The sequence below is a fragment of the Sceloporus occidentalis genome, unplaced genomic scaffold (assembly GCF_023333645.1).
Source record: "Sceloporus occidentalis isolate IW3139 unplaced genomic scaffold, rSceOcc1.0.p SCAF_5, whole genome shotgun sequence".
NCBI classification, from domain to species: Eukaryota; Metazoa; Chordata; class Lepidosauria; order Squamata; family Phrynosomatidae; genus Sceloporus; species Sceloporus occidentalis.
Window position 1 is genome coordinate 53236553 of NW_028316985.1, and position 22360 is coordinate 53258912.

The 22360-nt window shown below is 40.2% G+C and overlaps 1 protein-coding gene across 6 annotated transcripts in view; it reads left to right on the top strand.

The window, feature by feature from the left end:
* The first annotated feature begins 2997 nt into the window (after positions 1–2997).
* The window catches only part of LOC149312163 (calcyphosin-2-like), a 37700-nt gene continuing 18337 nt past the window's right edge, over positions 2998–22360 (top strand). For 2 of the 6 annotated variants that reach the window (XR_016281229.1, XR_016281230.1), the window contains exons 1-9: positions 2998–3234; positions 3453–3532; positions 8180–8274; positions 8970–9016; positions 9980–10025; positions 13881–14006; positions 15868–15899; positions 16490–16667; positions 21251–21373. Coding sequence is in view for 4 of the 6 variants with exons in the window: in XM_089524086.1 (XP_089380212.1) it covers positions 8197–8274; positions 8970–9016; positions 9980–10025; positions 13881–14006; positions 15868–15899; positions 16490–16667; positions 21251–21373 (630 nt within the window). In the remaining 2 variants the exon portion in view is untranslated. Of the gene's footprint in view, positions 3235–3452; positions 3533–4947; positions 4986–8177; positions 8275–8969; positions 9017–9979; positions 10026–13880; positions 14007–15867; positions 15901–16489; positions 16668–21250; positions 21374–22360 lie in introns of all 6 variants that reach the window. The other 4 variants (XM_089524086.1, XM_089524084.1, XM_089524085.1 and 1 more) reach the window with 4 other exon arrangements.

Genomic DNA, 22360 nt, shown 5'->3' on the forward strand with positions numbered 1-22360 from the left:
CTTGTTTACATTTTGCTAATTTGTATAAAAATGCTGTAGAAAACTTGCTGCATAACAATCTGAAGCTGCATCTGCACTGCAGAAATAATACAGTTTGACACCACTTTAATTCCCATGGCTCAATTTGATGGAATTCTGGAACTGTATTTTTGTGAGATATTTAGTCTTCTCTGTCAGAAAACTCTGGTGCCAAAACAAACTACAGTTCCCACAATTTCATAACATTGAGCCATGGCAGTTAAAGTGGTGTCAAACAGGATTATTTCTACAATGTGCATTCAGTCTAGGCGCAGTCTTTTTTAACCCAGTACCATCCAGATGTACTGGGGTATAACATTCATCATCCTCAGTCAGCATGCACAACGGCTGTATTGGCTGGGAGTTATGAATATTGGAGTCCAGTTTGGAGGGCATCATGTTAGAAATGGCTTGTGTAGCAAACAACGATAGTAATCAACTTGTTGCATCACATAATGTGTATAGATAGATATGAATTGATGAATAAGTTTTAGTTTTATCACCTAAACTTGCATATGGATAAAACAGTATTTTCTAAGCAAGAAATATTATTTTTTTTGCTTTTAGATCATACACTAATGTATAGTCAAAGCTACCTAGTAGTAGTTTGTCTTTTCATGTACAATTTTTATAAGTCCTTTTATAAAGTGGCCAAACTTAGATATATTCTTTTTAAAAACATCTTGGGGACAGCTGGTGAGGAAGGCTTAGCTGTTTCCCTCCTTTTCCTCCGTTTTGCTTTCTTTCTGCATGCTTGGTAAGTATTTTTGAGGCAGGGGCTCTTTGCCTGATACTCTAGATACATTAGAGTAGAATCCTATTCTTTCTCAGCAAAAGCTTTATGGTGCAGCTTACTGAAGATCTGTTGTTGCAACCTGAATTGAAAGGCTGTGTTTCTTCAACCTTCCTTTACCATCCTCCCAGCCCCAATGCTGCTAAAAAAAATCATTCAGGTGGACAGAGGAAGACAAAGAAAGTGAACTGGGTATCTATAAAATATGTTGTAAAAATTTGTCAGAGGCTTTGTTAATTGAGGAGTGCGTGTAATCATCTGTAAATCAACACATCCATAATGGTATATTGATACTATCCTCAGATTCTGAGTTGGAAGAGACTCTAAGGGCCATCTAGTTCACCCCCTTCCATACAGGAATATACAGTCAAAGCACCCCTGACAGATAGTCATGCAATCTCTGTTTAAAAACCTCCAAAGAAGGAGACTCCATCACACTTTGAGGCAGCATATTCCACTGTCAAATAGCTCTTATGGTCAGGAAGTTCTTCCTAATGTTTAGATGAAACCTCTTACCCTGTAGTTTGAATCCATATCTTTCTATCCTGTCTCTGGAGGGGCAGAAAACAAGCTTGCTCTATCCTCATTATGACAGCCTTTCAGATACTTAAGCACGGCTATTATGTCACCTCTTAACCATCTCTTCTAAGGCTAAACATATCCAGCTCCCTAAGCTGTTCCTCATAGGGCTTGATCTTTATGGTTTCCAGACCTTTCACCATTTTGGTTTGACAGTGGGAGACGCTGCCTCAAAGTGTGGTGAAGTTTCCTTTGGAGGTTTTTAAACAAAGGCTGGATGTCCATCTGTTGGGTGTGCTTTGACTGTGTATTCCTGCATGGCAGGAGGCTGCATTGGCTGATCCCTGAGGTCTCTTCCAACCCTATGATTCTGTGACATGTTTACTTATTTATTGAATGAATGCATACCCTGCCTATCTCCCATGATGGGATCTATTATAAAGACCTTGTCTTTATGTCTGAAGATTTTTAGTGGTCCTAACTGATATTTTAAGTCCCTATCTTTACTTTTTTAAAATATGATAGCCTACTTCAAATTATGGAGATGAATGAGGCTATGATCTATCAAGGGTTCCCAAGCTTTGGCCATCCAGGTGTTTTGGACTACAGCTCCCAGAAGCCCCTTTTAGCTTGGTCAATAGTCAGGGATCCCAAGGGCTGAAGTTCAAAACCTCTGGCGGATCAAAGTTTGGGAATCACTAACTGCAATGATGAATCACTGAGCAGTTTTCTGACTTCAGCTCCCAGAATTCCTGGCTGATGGCCAAGGCGACTGGGGCTTCTGGGAGCTGAAATCCAAAACACCTGGAGGACCAACGTTCAGGAATTGGTTCCCAAATTTTATGTTTCCAATTGTTTTTGGACTTAAGCATCCAGAAGCCCCAGCTAGGTAACAGTAAGGGCTGAAGTCCAAAGCACCTGGAAGACCAAAAGTTTGGGAATCACTGCTTTAAGGGTTCCTAAACTCTGCATCTCCAAGTCTTTTTATTGACTTCAGCTCCCAGAATGCCTTACTGTTACCTGGCTGGGCCTTCTGGGAGCTGAAGTCCAAAACACCTGGAAGACCAAAATTTGGGAAGCACTGATTAAGGGTTCCCAAACTCTGCATCTCCAAGTCTTTTTGTGGCCTTCATCTCCCAGAATGCCTTACTGTTAGCTAGCTGGGGCTTCTGGGAACTCAAGTCCAAAATAGCTGAAGGACCAAAATTTGGGAAGCACTGCTTCAAGGTTTCCCAAACTCTGCATCTCCAAGTCCTTTGGACTTCAGCTCCCAGAATGCCTTACTGTTACCAGGCTGGGGCTTCTGGGAATTGAAGTCCAAAACAACTGGAGGTCCAAAATTTGGGAAGCATTGATCAATGGTTCCCAAACTCTGGGAACTAAAGTCCAAAACACCTGAAAAACCAAAGTTTGGGCATCACAAGGGTTCTCAAACTCTGCATCCCCAAGTCTTTTTTGTGTGGACTTCATCTCCCAGAATGCCTTACTGTTGGCCCACAGGGCTGGGGCTTCTGGGAGTTGAAGTCCAAAACACTAGGAGAACCGTTGGAAAATAAAATCTAAACACGAAGCCCAGAGAGAGGCCCTTGGGAAGCGAGGCGGGCGGCGTGAGGGGAAAGCAGGGTGTGTGTGGGTCCTTTTCTGTGTCTCGAGGCCTTCTTCCAGTTTGAGAAGGTAGCCTTCGTGAGGGAACTGGGAAGGGCCTAGTAGTAGCCTATGTTCCTGGGCGCCTAGGAAACCAGGAGCGCTTCCCTCCCTCAGGATAAAGAGGAGGAGGAGGAGGAGGAGAGGAGAGCAAACGAAATAGTATCTGAGATTTATCCTTATTTTCTCTCTCTGTCTAAACAGGGACCGACCCTTGGAAAGCTGTAGGCGTCGTATGTTTATTTTGCTGCAAAGCCCAGGTGTGTGTGTTGTGTGTTGTGTCACTTGTGTGTGTTTGTAGAGCAACAAAACCCAGCACCTAGGAGGGTGAAATGAGGGGTGAATAACCCCTAGTACGGCTGGGTATTGCTGAATAATAGCAATAATAATAATAATAATAATAATGAAATTTATTATTATTATTATTATTATGTTGTTGTTGTTGTTGTTTCTTACCTGCCTTTCCCCATGGATTTAGGTGAAGGACCCCTATTACTGTTGAGTATTACAGAATATTAAGAAGAAGAAGAAATACTAAGAACTAATAATAATAAGTAGGTAAGAAATTATTATTATTATTATTATTATTATTATTTCGTACCTGCCTCTCCTCAAGGATCAAGGCGGGGAACAACAACATATCAACAATGAACAACATCAGTTAAAGCACATTAATTAAAGCATGCAACAGTTTAAAAGGACAAATAAGGCCCTGGGTGACCAGATGTCCTCAGCGCAAAGGAAGACACCACAAGATGGAGGTCATGACCAATTGAAACTAAAAACAATAATGTAAATTCGTGCTTCTTAGTTATGCTCACATCGGAGGACGTTTTGGAATCCTTCCTGGACAGAAGGTTGAAAGGTAGGAAAAGGAGGACATCTGGTCACTCTGGGTGAAGCAGCCTTGACTATCGCTGCCAGAGGATATTAGGTGAATAATAGTAATCATCATCATCATTGTCATCATTTATTACCCACGTCTCCCCATGGATCGAGGTAGGGAACAGCAACAAATCAACAATTAACATCACTTAAACCACATTAACTAAAACATGCCACAGTTTAAACAGACATGTAAGACATACACATTAACACATGCACACATATATTCTTTCACTGCTGCTGCTAAAGCTCAGATAATAAGTTATTAATTATTTGGAAGTTTTGTTTTCTTGCCCTGTTTCTCAGCAATAAAGACTCCTGGAGCTTTTTGCAAAAAACAAAACGGTAACAGTAAATTAGAATTTTAGAATAACTGGTTGTTTTTTTAGAGTGCATCTATACTGTAGAAATAATGCAGTTTGACACCACTTTAACTACCATGGCTCCATCGTACAGAATCCTGGGATTTGTAGCTTTGTGAGGCACCAGCACTCTGATAGAGACAGCTAGAGACCTTGTAAAACTACAGATCCCAGGATTCCATAAGATGGACCTGCAGCACTTAAAGTGCTGTCAAACTGCATTACAGTTGTCCCTCCATATTCGCTGGGGTTAGGGGAACCCCGTGAATATGGAAAACACCACAAATAACAAAAACACCATGTTTTTACTGAGAGGACACCTCTCTAGGAATCTCTAGGTCCTCCAGTGCAACTCTGTGGTCAATGTCCAACATACACTGACCATAGAATGGCACTGGAGTAGCTACAAATGGTCTTTCAGTGCAAGTTTTAGTTAAAGTTGACCACAGAGTTGCACTGGAGGACCTAGACAGTCCTAGAGAGAACATATTAATCAAATCCGTAAATAATCAAATCCGCAAATATCAAAGCTGCAAATATGGAGGGATGACTATTTCTACAGTGTAGATGCACCCCAGTGCACTCCAACTGTATTTATTTCTCTTACATGGAAAGAAATCTCTGTGTGGGATGTACTTTGGTATAAACCTGCTTAGGTGGATTGGTAGTTACACGAACGATTTTAAAAAGCTCTGTGCACTCTCTCTTTTTCCCCTCTCACTACAGTTTAATTAACGTCTTTATTATTCTGCACATTGCATGAGGTAAGGCTGGCTTACAGCACCTTCAACAAAGATAGTCGATAATTCACAGTCTCCAAAGGACTTAATTTGTTTTGTTTAAGTACAAAGCCTTAGAAATAATGGGAACAGTGTAAAGGAGTAACGATATTGACATTTGAATCACATGATATATATGAAAACATTTTCTGTGTCATAATATTAGTGAGAGTATGTCTGCTCAACTTCTGGGTGTCTTATATGTTTCTATTAGACCCAAACAGAAAAGAGAAGTAGCAGTTACATAAATAGTAAAATATGCTGCTGGCTGAGGATGTTTAAAGTTGATGTTTGACACATCTGGAAGACAGCAGATTAGGCAGCTGATGTAATATTTATCCCAGCACCAGTTACAGCGTTAATGAATGTTGAGCTAAAGCAGTGGTGAGAATCATGTGGTTCTTCAGATTTTATACTGTAACACCCATTAGCCCTTCCTAGTATAACTAAACAGGAATCAAATAACATCTGTCTGGAGGATTTCCTAATTTCCATTTCTGGACTAAATCTAAGGTTAGATACAGATTACAGTCCTCCCTCTATTCTCGTGGTCTTTGGACACGTGTCCCTCGCTTATGCGCGAGGGACAAACAGAAGAAGAATGAATGGGGTGCGTGCCCCCGTGCCTTTATTCAAGCCAATGGGGCTTGAATATAGGTGAAACTTCGTTTTTGTGAGGGGGTCCACAATGGATCCCCTGTGAAAAAGGAGGGGCAACTGTAGAACAATACAGAATAGAACCATTTAAACGACCAGGACTTCTTGAGTTACATTAAGTTCTGTTCCTTTTAATAGGTTTGCAGTGGATAGGATTAATTATGGATTTAGCCAGTTGTCTTGGTTCTTATTGCTGGGATATTTGGTTCTCTGGACTTTATCACATGGAGGAAAATTGGGGGATGCAAAAGGCATTGTCCAGGGAAAGTTGCACGATTGTGGCTAGGATTATCCCACACATTGGCCGGTACAGACTGCCCCAAAGGGGCGGCCTGCACCCGCCCCTTTTCTCGCCAGATTAGGGCCAGGGCAGCCTCACTGGCAGCCCTGTGGCCCCAATCCACCATTTTTCCAGGCCACGGAGAAGAGGAAAAATGCTGTTGCTCTGTGGTTTGGAAAAGGGGTGCTCTTGGGGCTTCATGTCCCCGTACACCCCGGGAGCCACGGCCATGGGAGAAAGGGGCCACCCAGCCCCTTTCTCCTCGGCATAGTTCCCGCAGCCATTTAGTTGCGGGAACAATGCGTATGGCAAAAAGGAGCTCCACTTTGGAGCTCCTTCCTGCGCCACAGCCAGACTGCCATAACAGACATCACACACGCCCCACGCCGCTTGGATGCAGCGCATGCATTATGTCGTCATGCGCCCTGTGTAGATGACGCTACGTAATGACGGCGCCATCCTCACAAACTAGGGTTAGGGAGCGTGCTGTTGGTGCACTCTCCCTAACCATAGAATTGGCATGAGTATGCCACTATGGCGGTCTATACTGCACCATTGTGATTAGTGTCATGGCCAGCCAAGATGAGCTCTTGGAGGATGAGGAGGAGGATGAGCCTCCTCCAGAGCAAGGGCTGATTGAGGCTACGCCAGGTGTTAGTTCCACTCTGCCAGGTCCCAGCTGTGCTTCCCCAGCCCCAGAGCAGGAGGTCCAACCAGGTCCTAGTGCTGAGGAGAGGTCTCCTGTGGTGCCACAGCCTAGTGGTGACTCTGGAGACGAGGCTTGCCTGCAGGCGTCTTCTTATCAAGAGAGAAGGGTCGAGAGTGCTTGCAGGCGCAGATCCAGGAGGATTGCAGAAAGACAATTAGCAAACCAGCCTCAGGTGGCTCGAGGGAGAGTTTCCCTGATTTAAGTGGGAGAGAGGCTTGAGTTTGTTGCATGAGCCCTTGGTGTGATTGCTGACGCTCTAGCTCCTGACATCTTGTTACCTTGCTACTTTGTTATCCTGACCTCGGACCGGACCTCTGTTATCTCTTGGCTATTGTGACCTTGGACTGTTTTGACCACGCTGCTTTCTGGCTTCCTGACTTCGGCTCGTCTTTCGGTACGCTTGACTTTCTGGAACCCTGACATCAGCTTGCTTCCTTGGCCTGCTCCTAGACTGCTTCTCCACAAGGTTTGTTTTGCTTGCACGTGTTGGCTGAAGGCTTGGTTATCAGCATAAGTCAGAGATTGCTGGCAGCAATCCCGGACAATTAGAAAGGGTTTATCCTGGGAATAACCAGGGAATAACCAGCAACAAATCATTCATGGGATTTTCCCTCTCTAATTGCAACGTCATGTGAAAATCTTAGCTGCGATTGTGCGACTTTCCATGGATAATGCCTTTTGAATCCTCCGATTTCCCCCATGTGATAAAGTCCTAAGTCAAAAGAAAAGTACAGTATAGTATGCTAGGAAAAGCACCTATGGATTTTTTTTTTTGGGGGGGGGAGGGGTAAAACTGTCACTTTCCAAAAACCTGCTGGTCTTCTGTTTAAAAAAGGACTGCAAGGAGGGAGCCACCCTAGGCTCTCTGGGAAGGGAATTCTAGATTCTGGGAGCAGAATCCACTGTCCAGAAAATATCTTTTTATCAGTGATATTGTTTTACTGAATTTCTATCTACTTGGCCTGCACTTACATGAATATAAAAAGTGAAAGAAAAATTGTTCAGAGGGGGTTTGCCACTGCCTTCTTCTGAAGTTAAGAGTGTGGTCTAGTGGGCATCTAAACTTTAGTCTCCTACAGTCCTATTCCACCTTTCAAACCACTACTCCACACTAGCTCTCTTGGAGAGGCAGGACAATACATAAATAAATGACAGATAATTTTTATGAAATAAAAAAACCTGTTTGTTTACTTTGTTTTGAAACACCATGGCAAACTTATGGTGAAGACTGGAAAATAAAATTTATTAAAGCTGATAGGTACTATTGTTTTTAAACAATAAATTATGACCCATAACTTCATTGAATATTTTTAGACAGAACTACAATTCAGAGAGAAATATAATGATTGCCAAGGAATTTATTGCTTAATATGAAGTCTAAGGATTTCACGGCTGGTATCCTTATTTTTTTTTGTTTTTTTGGGCTATTCATTGTTTTTCTAAAATCTTTTTAAAAGCTATCTTCCTCATCCATGAAGATTATCTTTATTTGTTTTGCTTTTGTTTTGCACTTTTTTTTTTAAAAAAAAAAAACATTGATAGTGATCCAAATGGATTTAGAGATTAAAGGAGTTGCTGCATCTCCAAGGCAAGCACTACTGACTTCAAGGAAAAGTGAACCTGCTCAGGTAAGTTTAAATCAATGATGTTAATAATTTTAACACGTGAAATGGTTTTTCTTTTAAAGTATTGTATATTAATGTAACAGATCTTTATATTTCAGATAATTGCTTACATATGAGATTGATACTCATGTATCATTGTAGAAATTTTAATCAAAAATTAAACCAAAAATCCTGGGCTGACTTATCCACGGGTCATTTTAAGTACAGCCAGCCCTTCGTATTTGTGGGGGTATTCCAGACCCCCCCCCCCCAATGGATGCTTAAAACCACAGGACCATAATTCTCATGGCTTTTAATGGTGTGTAATACTGCGACAGCTGCATGCACTCACTGCCATTAAGGACAATGGGGCGGAGATGAATAAGTATATTATACAGTATATTACATGGATGACAATAAAACCCAGAAAAATTATACCTGAAATCTGTGAATAGAAAAATGAGTCTGAATCCATTATTGCAGGAAAAAATGTAGTAATGTTGTCATTAGACACCATCTTACTCTCTGATATTTCAGGAAATTAAATCTTCTGTGGAATATAGAATAGGTTATTAAACTCCTTGCTATGCCTTTGTTTTAAAAAGTTATTTTGACTTAATTTGATTTTTATTCAAAAGTTTTGCAATCCTTCCCTGAGGTTTAGGATTTGAATATATAGACAAACTTTGAGTAAGAGCTGGGTATGTGTTCTTTTTTAGGGTTGGGGATTACAAACAAAACCAAGTCATGGTCCTCGACCAGCAGAGTAAGTCTGTTTTTTTCTGTTTTAAAGAATTGTGCAAAATACATGGAAAATTTAATTTGAAAAACGTTCAACTCATTTAATTTTTTTAAAAAATGCTCAAAAGCCAAAAAGGGGGAGAGAGACCAAGGGCCTGAGCAGATGGAGAAGAAAAACCTGGTTGATCCTGGTTTTCCCCAAACTGGGTAGAAATTCTGCTGTCTGCCCACTCCCAAGGCAGGCCAAATGCCCATGGGCACTTTGTACCATGCAGTGTTGAGCATCACCCCTTGGTGTTTGTTTTTTTACCTCCACACCATGCATGTGCACTATTGCATGAACAAATCACCTGTGACTGCCAATTACCTCTCTTTTTCTGCCCAGCTGCCATCCCTTTTGATGCCTTGTGTGACCAGCTACACAGTCGCACAAGCAATACACTACCCATACATTGTATAGGTGCACCCAGTGACAGATTGACAAAGCACACCCAAGGAGGCCCCCATACATGACAACTTTTCTGTCCTTCACCCCATGCCCTGCTATTGGTCCGGATGCACTGTACATGATGTCAGCTTATACATGAGTAAGTATGGCAAATAAGCCTGAGGCCTTAATACCACTCGGTACTGCATCCAAATAGTGGATTTAATTTCATGAAGTCTCCTGCAAAAATAAAAACCAGTTGGTGCTGCCAGTTTTCTCCCCCCCTTCCCCTTCCTTCCTTCTTTTTGTGCTGCAAGAGACTAACAAGGCTACTTCTTTGTATACATGATAGTGCTTCCAGTGTCCTTTTCAATCATAGGTGAAAATAATTCAGCATTTTTCTTTTGCTTCCTGAAGCTAAAGCATGTTAGTAGGAAAATTTATGTTAATGAGGGTTAGACCATTATGAAAATTAGTAAACCTCCTTCACAGGAAGACATCTGGTGGCCCCTGAAACTTATGGGAGTTTGCTACACTTCCTAATTTCTAATTTTTCTGCAGAGTTCCACGTCTTGACTTGGGAAAGCTGAGAGAATCAGAAGATGAGGTAACAAATATTAGTTATTTTCTGAAAATTATTATCAACCACCCAAATGTGATAATTACCAGGATATAAACACTAGGGGAAATATTAGATTTGCTGTCCACATCTCATGCTGTGGTTGATTTGTGTACCCTAGCTGTTCTTCTGAATTCATGAAAATGTTTTTCTAGTGCAGGGGTGGAAAACATGCAGCTTGCTGGCTTCAAGAAATTCTCAAACCTGTTTATGTATGTCATTCAGACTTCTATTTTTTTTTAAATCCCCCTCCCTGGGCCATTTTAGGCCCTGAAGAGGCCTTTTCCCAAATACAAGTGATCCAAGGCCTCCCCGCCCCAACAACTGGAAAAATGGTTGGAAAAAGGCCTCATCTGGTTCAACAATTAACCAAACATGTAGAAAATTTGGTAATGTTGCCTTCACATCTCACTGGGGTATTGGATTTAAAAAACAAAACTGGAGGTGCACCCCTTCAGGGGTCTAGTATAGTTTCTGCTTCCCAACTGTAGCCCATCTTATTTCAATAAGTTAATAATAAGGGTTAAATGTGCAGCTGTGACATTGTTGTTTGTTAACTGCCCCCAAGTCAACTTGGACTTATGGTGATTCTGTGAATGAGATATCTCCAAGATCCCCTATTCTCTAGATCTCTGCTCATTTCCTGCACGTTCAAGCCCATCCCTGATTGAATCTAGCCATCTGGCATGCAGATTTCTCTTTGTTGCCTTCTGCCTTTCCTTGCATTATTGTCTTTTCTACTGAGTCATGCTTTCTTATGATGTAGCCAAAGTACAACAGCCTCAGTTTTGTTATGTTGACCTCCAAGGAGAGTTTAGACTCAATCTGTTCAAGGTCCCATTTGTTTGTCTTTTTGACTGTCCACAGTATCCTTAGCACTCTTCTCCAGCACTAAATCTCAAATGAGTTGATGTTCTTTCTGTCTGCTTTCTTCACTGTCCAACTCTCACATCTGCACATGATGATGGGAATGCAGTGGATTGGACAAGTCTGATTTTAGTGCTGAGATGTATATCTTTACAATTTAGTAACTTGTCTAGTTCTTTTATAGTTGCTAATACCATTTCTAATCTTCTGACTTCTTGATTGCAGTCTTTGTTCTAATTATGGTCTGATTCAAAGTATGGGAAGTATTTAACTATTTTGATTTCCTCATTATCTAGGTGGAATTAATGTAAATCCTCTGTGGTCAATATTTTTGTTTTATTTATGTTCAGTGGTAAGCCTGCTTTTGCACTTTCTTCTTTAATTTTCCTTAGTTTCCTTGTTCTAAGTCATTGATGTTTTCCAGTACTACTATTGTGTCATCCACATATTTTATATGGTTGATGTTCCTTCCTCCTACCTTTACTCCTTTTCCTTCTGAATCTAAACCTCCTCTTTGTATATTTTCTGCATATAAGTTGAACAAGTGGGTGATGGTATTCACCCTTGCCCCTTTGCCAGTTGGGAACCATTCTTTTTCTATATATTCTGTTCTAACAGTAGCCTCTTGTTCTAAGTACAGATTTCTCATTAAGGGTGTTAAATGTAGTAGAGCTTTTCTTTAAGAGCATTTGATAGCTTATTGTGATCTATGCCAGGCAAAAGCTTTGCCATAATTTATAAAACATACTGATTATCCCTGGAAGCCAAGGTGATCAAACTGAGGCTGTCACACTTTGGACATACATTAAAAAAGACAGTAATGCCAGGAAGGATGGAGGGAAGTAGAAAGGGAGGAAGACTGCATGGTATATGTGTAGACTCTATTAGGGGGGTCACGGGTATGAATTTACAGAAGCTAAGCAGAGCAGTGGAGGGACAGGGAGTCTTGGAGATATCTCATCCACAGGTTTGCCATAAGTCGCAGTCAACTCCAAAGTGGTTAATAACAACTATAGTCCTAGCTCTTCTTCAAGGTATTTCCTTGCTTTAGGTTGTTAAGTTGTTGCGTTGCTCTTCCTTCTCTTGGATGTTCTGTATTTTCCTTCTGAATTTGTAACTTTCTCTTTGGTATTTTTTTCTTCTCCTTGGCTCTCCCTTTCCTTAATTATTTTTAAAAACCAACAAACCATACTCCTGCCTAGACTCGCGTATTCTAGCAATTCACAACAATTCCTTTTTTCATGTCTGTGCCCTGGCCCCTCTATTTAATGAAAAAACTCATATCAAAAATATCACCTTAGCATGAGTCAGTGGATTTTGAGATAGAGATAAGTCTGGTCCCAAAGATAGATATTTGAATAAAAGACTCATAATTGCTTGTTCTCCATCACTTTCTTTATTTCTCACCATCAAGAGGATGAATTCTTTAGTAGCACCATTCCTACTGCTATGGAGAAGGTTAAAGGATAGCAGTTGTGCTACTGAAGAATCAATCCTACCATTCGTTCTTCATCTCTATTTTTGGGCCCAGTCATCTACTAGATTGTGACTGGTTGCATCTACAGTAGCTGTTACTGGCAAGACAAGATTGAAAAAAATGGGAGAGAGAGTCAACGCATTCAACGGAATAAAAAATAGTCTTGTGGCTTCCTACCTTTGAAACTGATGTGAGGTGATAGAAGCTTAGTGAAATGATATCAATCAAGGCTTTGTGGATTGCTCTTCATCACATGCAAGAATGACTATATCACAGACAGTACCAACCCCCTCACTGAAGGTATTGTTAATACTCTGTTTTCTTCTCTTTCAACCTAGCATTAGGGTGTAAAAGACTACCTGGAAGACTTTCCTTCCTTAGTGCTAGATTGGAAATTTTCCAACATGGAGTCTACCATGCTTCAGACTTTGTAATGAATGTCCATTCCTATATGTGTTGAAGGAATTACACAGAGTCATACTTAATCTGGCACTGTAATATTCTTAGTGGGTGAAGGTTGGTTGTCAATCACGTTTGTGCCACTCCTTTCTGCCTGTTCGGTTAATAGGAGTCTCCATCTGCAGCATTCTTGGCTGTATTAAGAAGTGTGTGTGTGGGGGGGGGAGCAGGTAGGCATATATATATTTTAAAGAAAGTTTTTGGACACATGTTCCTTGGCTTGGTTGAGAAGTAATAGGAATTAACCCCATGGATGTGTCTCTTCCACAGACAAGAGTGGTCTTTCACAAAAAGTACCCAACATAGATCTGATAGTGTTAACAGGTGGCCTCCTGATTAAGGAGACTGAAACCTTTAAATGCCTGTTGAGAAGATATTAATAAGGTGTTAAATTCGGAGGTATCCAGTATTCAGATGGAAAGATTTTTGTTGGTTCCATCTGGACAAGGAAATCTGTAACAATAAATATGCAAGAAGGGATTTAAGCCATCTGCAGTGGTTTTAGGAACAAACTCTTTGATGATACAGTTTTACTGCTTATTGTACGTTAGTGGCATTCTAAATACTTTAAAGATAGTTCATGTGTTTTTCTGTGAATATTTCAACATCAGACATGCTAACATAGTTCTAGCATTTAGTCTGGTACATATTATAGATTTATACTGTGTCTGCTTTCAGTTGTAACCTGGGTAGGCTTAAGTGAAAACTAATTTCATTTCAGAATATACTGTCAATAATCATCAGTTACTATTTTTATTACATCTGATAATGTATTTCTACTTGATGTGTGGAAACATTCCTATAAAAATGTTACAGACGACTAGCAAATCTGAGGTGAAAAAATGTTCTTGGATAGTTTGCATGTTAATATTAGGCCCTTCTATTTTCAGTATCAGAGTGTTGTATTTTCAGTATCATAATGTTGTTAATTTCTCTCAAGAATTCTTAAACAGCTGATACTTTGCTACTAAATTATCTGAACATTATGTTTTGAAACAGTTTTGAAATATACAAGCCAAGAACCTTCTCTTTTATTTTAGAATGGAGATAACTACACATCATATAGAGTTCGGAATCCTCGTACTGGTCCTCTACATTCAGCTTCAAGTACTAGCTGGGATACTCCATTACAGAGTCCTTATGCACAGCATTATAGTGTTCAGCAGGTAAGTTGATTTCCTTTTTGTAGATATAGTTGGCCCTCCATATTTGAGGCTTTGGCTATAGCAAATGTGATTATTCACGTATTTGATTAATATGTTTTCTCTAGGAATCTCTAGGTCCTCCATCATGACTCTGTTGCAAACTTCTGCCAAAAGTCACGTTGGAGGAGCTAAAGATTCCTAGAGAGAACACTTCTCTAGGCATTTGTAGTCCTTCAAAGCAATTTTATGGTCAGCTTCTGGCAGAACGTGATCATAGAATTGCTCTGGAGGATCTTAGAGAGGAGTTCTCTCGTATTAAAAAAGGTGTTTTTTTATTTGCGGTTTTTCCACTTTCACAGCAGTCCTGTGCCCCTAACCCCAGAGAACGTAGAGGGTCCACTGTATACTAATGAACACATTCTTCAAGAAACAAATGCTGCACCAAATTACTGTATTATGTTCATGGATAAAATGGGAGCATTATACCAATAAATTGCCTATTAACTTCCTGTTGATCAAAGTTATGCTTATTTAGGGGTATTTTTAGAAGATTCCAAAGTATTTTAAAGTATTTTTTTTTCCATTGCAATACTATAATTAGTTTAATTTGATGTAACAATAACAACACTTCATTCATCTGCATTGGTCAAAATCACTGAAATATTGTATAAGAGTAACTATGTGTGACTTTGACCATTAAAGAAGGTATACAGTCACCCCTCCTTTTTTGTGGGAGATCCATTCTGGACCCCCTCACGGAAATGTTCCAGAGTTGTTCTCCTGCACATAAGTTGTCTGATTGTGACAGGTATATAATAGGATTCTTGTGTGTATGTGTGATTTTGAATGATCACTATGTTAGGATTAGTGTTTTAAGCTACAGTCCTATAATTCTGATCTGGATATAAGTCCCAGTGAATTCAGTTTAGGTGTTTTATTGCTAACATGAGGAGCCCTGGTGGTACAGTGGTTAAATACTAGTACTGCAGCCACTCACTCACAGTCACAAGATTGTGTGTTCGATACCAGCCAGGAGGTCCAGAGTCAACTCAGCCTGGCATCCTTTTGAGGTTGCTAAAATGAATACCCAGCTTGTTGGGGGCAATTAGCTTACACATGGTAAATTGCTTAGGTAGTGCTTCAGTGTACTGATAAGCAGTACAGAAATGTATTTGCTATTGCTATTGCTAACATGATGTCTTTTCCAAACCAAAGTTCATATCACATTTCAAAGAATTTTTTTTTCCATTATAACAACTTGCCTAATTTTCCTCAATCAATTAACTCTGAAATTAATTTCTTCCTTACCTTATGATAAGTAGCTTAATGTCTGAGGATCCTGGATTATAAGATGTAACTCACATGTAAATGTCTCCCATTAATCACATGTAACTCACATTTAAATGCCTCCCATTTAATTCCCTAACCCACCTTTTTCTGCAACAGCCCTCCCACCCAGTGGTTCTTTCCTGTCTGGTGGAGAGCAGCAGAGAAGTGTCCAGCTGTTTTCTTACAGCAGGACTCACAGAATTACATCATCCTCAGAAACCTCCAGAAGACCCCTGAAAGAAAAGTGATGGAGGATGCATGCCAAGCTGTAAGAAAATAACTGGACATTTCTTTTCCGTTCTTCCTCCTCTCTGCCAGCTAGGGAATAACTGTATTGGGAGGGAGGGCTGTCACAGAGAAAAGGAGTTTTTTGAAGGGATTTGGGTCATTGTGTTATTGGTACCGAAGTCTAACATCCATAACCAACAAATAAGTGAGTTCTAATGGTTAACAAAATGTAAGATTATACCTTTTTTTAAAAAGGGGGTTAAGTATGATTATATGAAATATTCTGTCTCTTTCATTGAATGTTTTTTCTATTTCTTTTGTCCAGACAGCCAGAAAACCAAGTCTAAAGAAATCTGAGGTAAATTTGTTGTAGAAAAATGTGTTTTCTGTACCAAAATTGTTTTTGTAGTGAGAAATAATGAAATCACAAATATTTTTACTACTGTCCATTAATAAAAGCAAATCATTCAGATGTTGAAAAAATCACATATTGAGTTAATTTGTTTAAATTCCACCTTTCTACCTGTGTGAGACCCCAAAATGGCTCACAGAATACGGTAGATTAAAACAGAATGCAGCTAACAGCTCACCATTAGAAAAAAGTATGCTGGTTTACATTTTCATATTTATGAAGTTGCTCTTGGTATCGACTGCCATATTTAAATTTTTTATATGGGATTTTGTAGACATTTCAGGCTATGTTCTTGTACTTATTAATCAGTACAATAATAGGCCAGACTATTCACCAGTATTTCAATTTCTGTTTTAGATCTGTAACAAAATATTTGGTTTTTTGCAACATTATCACAACTAAATATTCTTTCATTTTTTTGTTAAAGTGGCTCCTGTTCTCATATGTCAGTGTCTTCCAGAAAATACATGTTTTAGAGACAATAGAATTTGCTGTAATAACTGTTTGTGATTGTTTACTTATAACTTTTTTTGTTGGAGCAAAATGCAGTACCAGAAAACCTGCCGCCGCCAACAGATAAATACAAATTGAAGTATCAGCAGTATGAATCTGAAATGAAAGAGGGATATAAACATTACTCTCAAAGAGTTGCAGAAAAGAAAGCTCATAAAATCGAGACTTCTGAACCTCCTGGAAAAACAGATGAGAAAAAGGTAATGTTCATACTAAATTCGACAATGAAAACTATACTGGTCTCTGGTTAAAAATACAGTGAGCCCTTCCCTTACGCAGGGGAGCCAATCCGGATCCCCCTGCGTAAGGGGAATTCCATGTATGCTCGAGTCCCATTCAGAAGAATGGGGCTCATGTCCGCAGTGTGCCATGACCCCTTCCAGGGTGTGCTGAGCATTCTTCTGGCATGGCTTTCAGCATATGCTGAAAGCCATGTAAGTCGCGCCCATGTATAGCGTGGGCGCACTGTACTGTTGTAAGACCAGAGCCTTTGGACCAAGAGTGAGACATATAGGGGCACAGTCACAGTGATTCCTAAAGCGGGCAGTATACCCCCCTGGAGCAGTGAGAAGATCCAGCAAGACAGTGAGGAGGAAGGGGGCAGGAGGGAGGCAGTGCGAGGAATAAAAGAGTGACAAGTCAAAGTATTGGTGTGCAAGAAAGACACGGGAAACCAGCAGCCTTTAGGAGCATGGTGGGAATGAAGGTTGCATGATACCTCTTAAAACCTCTGCAGAGCCATGCTGATTGCTTTATGTGGTGGTGTCTCCTGCTCTTCAGTTCCCCACATGAACTCACTCCTTTAGCTGCATCTTTCACTAAGTGTGGTGGTTGGGAAACGCTGATGTGGCTTGGGTGGAGGGCATCTCTTCCGTGGCTTGCAGAAGTGTTATTGTGAGACAAATTGGCTCCTGAAGCAGAATCCCTGGATTTCTCCTGCACCTTACTCGTGAAACTGGAGACGACTGTCTCCCATTCTAATGACAGTGTTCTGCTTTGGGAGTTAATAGGAGGAAGAATCCCTGGATTCCTCCTGCACCCCACTCCTGAAGCTGAAAGATCTCATATCAATTGCAAATAGCAGCCTTTCTCACACTCACTGGCTCCCTGATTCTTCTACCTGCTTCTCCCTCTCTCGCTGATGGGGCTAGGCCATACCAGGAGGTTAGAGGATCCCAGAAAGTCCTGCCATGTCTCTTCCTCTACTCCCAGAGTGTGTTTGAAGCTCAGTGGTAGGAGAAAGGAGAGGCCTTGTTTGCTCCACTTTCTGGCCACACCATTTCTTCCACTGAGCCTCTCGTGTCTTACGAGGTACACTAATGCTAAGTCCCGTTTCTTCCAAAAGGCAGACATTTAGGGAGCAACAGTAATGTTGCTAGGATGGTGGCTGTTCTATCACGCCACTTAAGGTATCACCTAGTGCAGCCCACACCCTTCATGGCCCCTAGTGACACCTCTGCCACAAGGCCAGCACAGGCAAGAATATTCTCTGTCACTTCTCAGCCAGTTACTTGGTTGCTGCTCCTAAGATGACTGGGGGGCAGCGGAAGCGCTGACTTAGATTGGTTGTTTTGAATGTGCAGTGAAACAGTAGATCTAATATCAAGAAATATGTGTTGGGGGAGGGGGTGCTAGAGTTTTCATCCAAGAGGAAAGGGAGTGGTTATGCAAAAATGTTTGGGGACCACTGGTCTAGAAGATATGCTAAAAACACAGGTTCTGACACATTGTTTCCCAATTCTCTGTCCATTGCACTTTTCTCAATCTAGTCTCTGCCTATTGCACTGTACATACATACACACATATATATTTGCCTGAGATAAGACTCATATGTGGTGATGGTAGTTTTTGCATCTCTGTTGCTGTTCTCTGTCACCCCTCTGGTGCAATTTTCAACTCAGATATTGTTGCCTGACTCACCCTTAACTGTGCCATTTTGCGTATGCTCAAGCCGCGTATGGCGCAGGCGCGCTGTATATTCTGTTGGACCCTCTCTTGATCTTGTTATCAGGGGCTGCTCTGTTTCAGATGTCTGCTCCTGCATTTTCTCTTTCAGAGATGTTCTACTGACCCCACATTGTGCTTTTTTTTGCATTATGTCCCTCAAATCCATTAATTACTTGGCCTTCTTCAAAACATTGTTCTCATTTCCCTTTGCTGAGTTTCTTTTTCTTGTTCATTATGTGCTGCAGTTTATACTTGGTTAATCCCTGTCCTTAACACACAAAACATTTGCCCCATCCCCTCAGTTAACTATTCATCACTCTCATCCCTAGCCCTGGGTCACTGCCTGTTCATGTGCTCATGTAGCTGCAAACTTCTGGAAGAAAGCAAAAGAGTTGGCTGACGCACATGCACATTATATTATCTTTTGTCTATGCCATCAGCTTCATTAAACAGCAGTACTTAGCTTTCTGATCCACACTCCTCAGCTATCCTTTCTCCATATTTCATATCTGAAACTCTCATCATCATTTTATGTTCAAGATTTTGCTGCACTCTTCAGTGCAAAAATTAAATCTATGTGCTCTCTCCACATCATTCCTTCTCCACTTTTCTACCTCTCCTTTCCTGAGCATCTCTTTATACCCTTTCATTTTTGTCCCATCACATTTCATGAGCTGATTACTGAAATCCCCCTATAACCCTTTCATATGTCCTTGATTTTGTTGTTTCTTGATTTCTTGTTGCTAACCTCCCTTCCATTATCCAGCTTTTTTGCCATGTTATCCCTTCAGCTTTCAGCATGCTTATCTTCCTGTTGTTGAAATGTGGTGCTTAAGCTCATTGCATCAACTTCTCTTATCCAACTTTGTTTTTGACAGATCCGTCTCTTGCTCTGCGCTCCAGTGAGACGGTCCCATGATGTTAACTGATGAACACTTCATCAGTGCCAAATATATGGGCCCTTGGTTAGCCCTAATCTTTCTTGAACTTTTTGCCATGTTTGACATACATAATTCTTCTCTACAGCTTCATACTCTTTAGGTCTCCATGATTTTATCTTCAGGTGATTTACTTCCCACCTGTCTGGTAGATCTCTCAGGATGTCTTCAAGGAAGACTATTTGCTTTCCTTTTTTCTATTGTCCCTCAAGAGTCTGTACTTTATCCATTAATATTATTTCTCTATCCTTTGTCTCTTGGTACCTCATCAGTTTTGTAGCTTTTCAGTATCACCTATTCACTTGTGGTACCCACCTTTTTTTTTTTTTGGCCTACAACCAATCCTGCATCTGTAACTGAGTCATTAGTATTTTTACTTGAATACTTTCTCATCATCTGAAGTTCTATATGTCCAGGATCAAATTTCTAATTTTCTATCCTAAAGTCTCATCTCTTTGTTCTCTCTTCTTATCCACAGAATGTGTTAGCTGTGAAGACTTGTTTTTTCTTCTTCCTCCTGCTGCTCAACACTGCCCCAATTTAACCTGTTGCTGAGTCATGACACTTCTGCCTTTACAAAGTTACAAAAATAGGATTTTTCTGTCTTCACTTGACCAAAACCTCCTGTCCATTCCCTGGTCATTTTGTCTTCTGTTTGGTTTCCTTTTGTCCCACCTTCACTCATTCATATTTATCCATTATGCTGCCAAAATTAATTTTTCTCAGTGCTGTGTCCATGTGACTCATTTCCCAAACTCTTCTTACTGGTTTCCAGTATCCCCCAGATTTGCATAAGTTTCTTTTTCTTAGGCCCAAACACATGGGCCAAAAGAAGCTGCTTCCGACTGCATTGGAGGCATACCATTTATACGACCCATGTCTCCAAAGTGGTCGGAAGCTGCACGGAGGCTGCAGGAGCTGGAGTAATCTGGCTGATGGCAGCACAGCTTGGGTCTGGCAGCTTTCGGGGTGGGTTGTGAGGCTGCTGCGGATCTGATCTGCTTGCAGCTGGAGTGGCCTCAAGCTGTGCTTTCCTGGCCGTTTGCTCTGCTTCCCAGTTTCCAGCCCTGTTGAGGTTGTGTGTTTCCTTATTGCTCTTCCCACTTTAAGTAGTTTAACGGCAGTGGGAACAGCACCTACAGCCTTAGGGTGTGCAACCCCATACTATATGAATAAGTAAATCAACATTAATAAGGATTACATAAATTGCTTTTTCACAGTTGTACTATATCTTTATTTGGACCAAGCACAATGCATTAGAAATATGTAAACTTTCAAGCTCTCTAGAACTTTTCATTGGGCTAAATAATTCAGAAAGCAAGAGAATAAACTAAAAAGTTCAACAATTAGGCCATGATAGTTTGTAGTTTAAATTGAGCCACAAAATGGAAATCTGTTGGAGGTTCATGACTCTGCATTTGGAAGTGTATTCTGGAGTGTTGGCTGATCTCCATTTCTGGATGGATGAAGGATAACTGCAGTTCAGGTCTGTTTCTTGACTTGGGCAAAGTGCTTAGGTTTGTGATTGGGTTCAAAGCAGAAATAAAAAGAAACAAAATACTTTATATATTAAGTATTACAGAACTTAATTACACTTGGTGTAGTACAGTAGATAAAAAAAGTCAATTGGAGGAAAATTGTATTACGTAGCTCTGTTGCATTTCAAGCATTGCCATTGCTTACATTTGTTTGTGTTAATTTTGTTAATTTTAATTTTGGCTCCATCAAAGCCTAGCTATTTACCATTATCAAACATAAATATTCAATAAAATTGACTTTTCCTTTGCATTTTTCTGCACATCCTGGGCAGTGGGGGTCAAAACTAAAATGGAATAAAATAATGACATGGCTGGTTGGTGATGTTTTGTCTCTAAGAAATATATTGTGTCCCAGTGCAGGATTTACAGCTTGAAGGTAAAACAGATGATGAATTGACAGTTCTTGATGAGAAGGCACTTCTACAACATTGCTATGCAAGTAAACCGTACACAGTACAGCACAGTATAAGAAAATTGGAAGCTGTAAGTTTTCATGGGACTGTTATGTTGTTAGAAAAGTAGATACGGTACATACCATTGAATTTAATTGTTACATTATAGAAGGGAAATTGTTTATTATTCTGGAGCATTAATACCACAACCTCAGGCACATGGCATATTTATTTTAGCTTAAGTTGGAAGACAGTAAGCTCATACATAAGCCATACATAAGCCATTGCTACTAGAATTATTTTCTGCTCTATTAGAATATTTCCATTCAATAAGCATTTAAAATGTTTTTAAAATGTTACTCAGGCTGTATGTGCACTGCAGAAATAATGCAATTTGACACCGATTTAAGTGCCATAGCTCAGTGCTTTGGAATTCCATAATTGTAATTTTATGAAATATTTAGACTTCTCTGTCAGAGAGCTCTGGTGCCACAACAAACTACCCAAGATTCCATAGCATTGTGCCATGGCAGTTAAAGCGATGTCAAACAGCATTATTTTTTCAGTGCAGATGCCGCCTCAGTTACTTAAAACCCTGGGTTTAGAATTAGAATAGCACAGAACTCCAGTTTCATTCAACTTTATATTGAGCTTATATTTATATTTGATTATTTCTAAACATGATATTAGATATTGATATCACTGAAATCACTCAGATCAGGATAGAAACAAATATAATGGAAGTATTTCCTCTACCTATCAGAGTGAAGTTTGGACATACAGCAGATTCTCAAATCATTATTTCCTTATCCAGTTAAATCAGTGGTTCCCATACTGTGCTCTTTAAGGGATTTTGCACTTCAGTTCCCTGACGCCTTCGCCATGTTGGCCAATAGTTTGGGATTCTGGGAGCTGAAGTCCAAAATACCTTAAAGAGCACAGTTTGGGGACCACTGAATTAAATGGAAAGAATTCCCTCTTTTTTGTTGACTCAGCTATAATTAATAAGCTTTGAAAACTTACAGAACAACATTTCACGTATATCCTAGATGATCCCTTGTTTTGAAACTTTATCGTA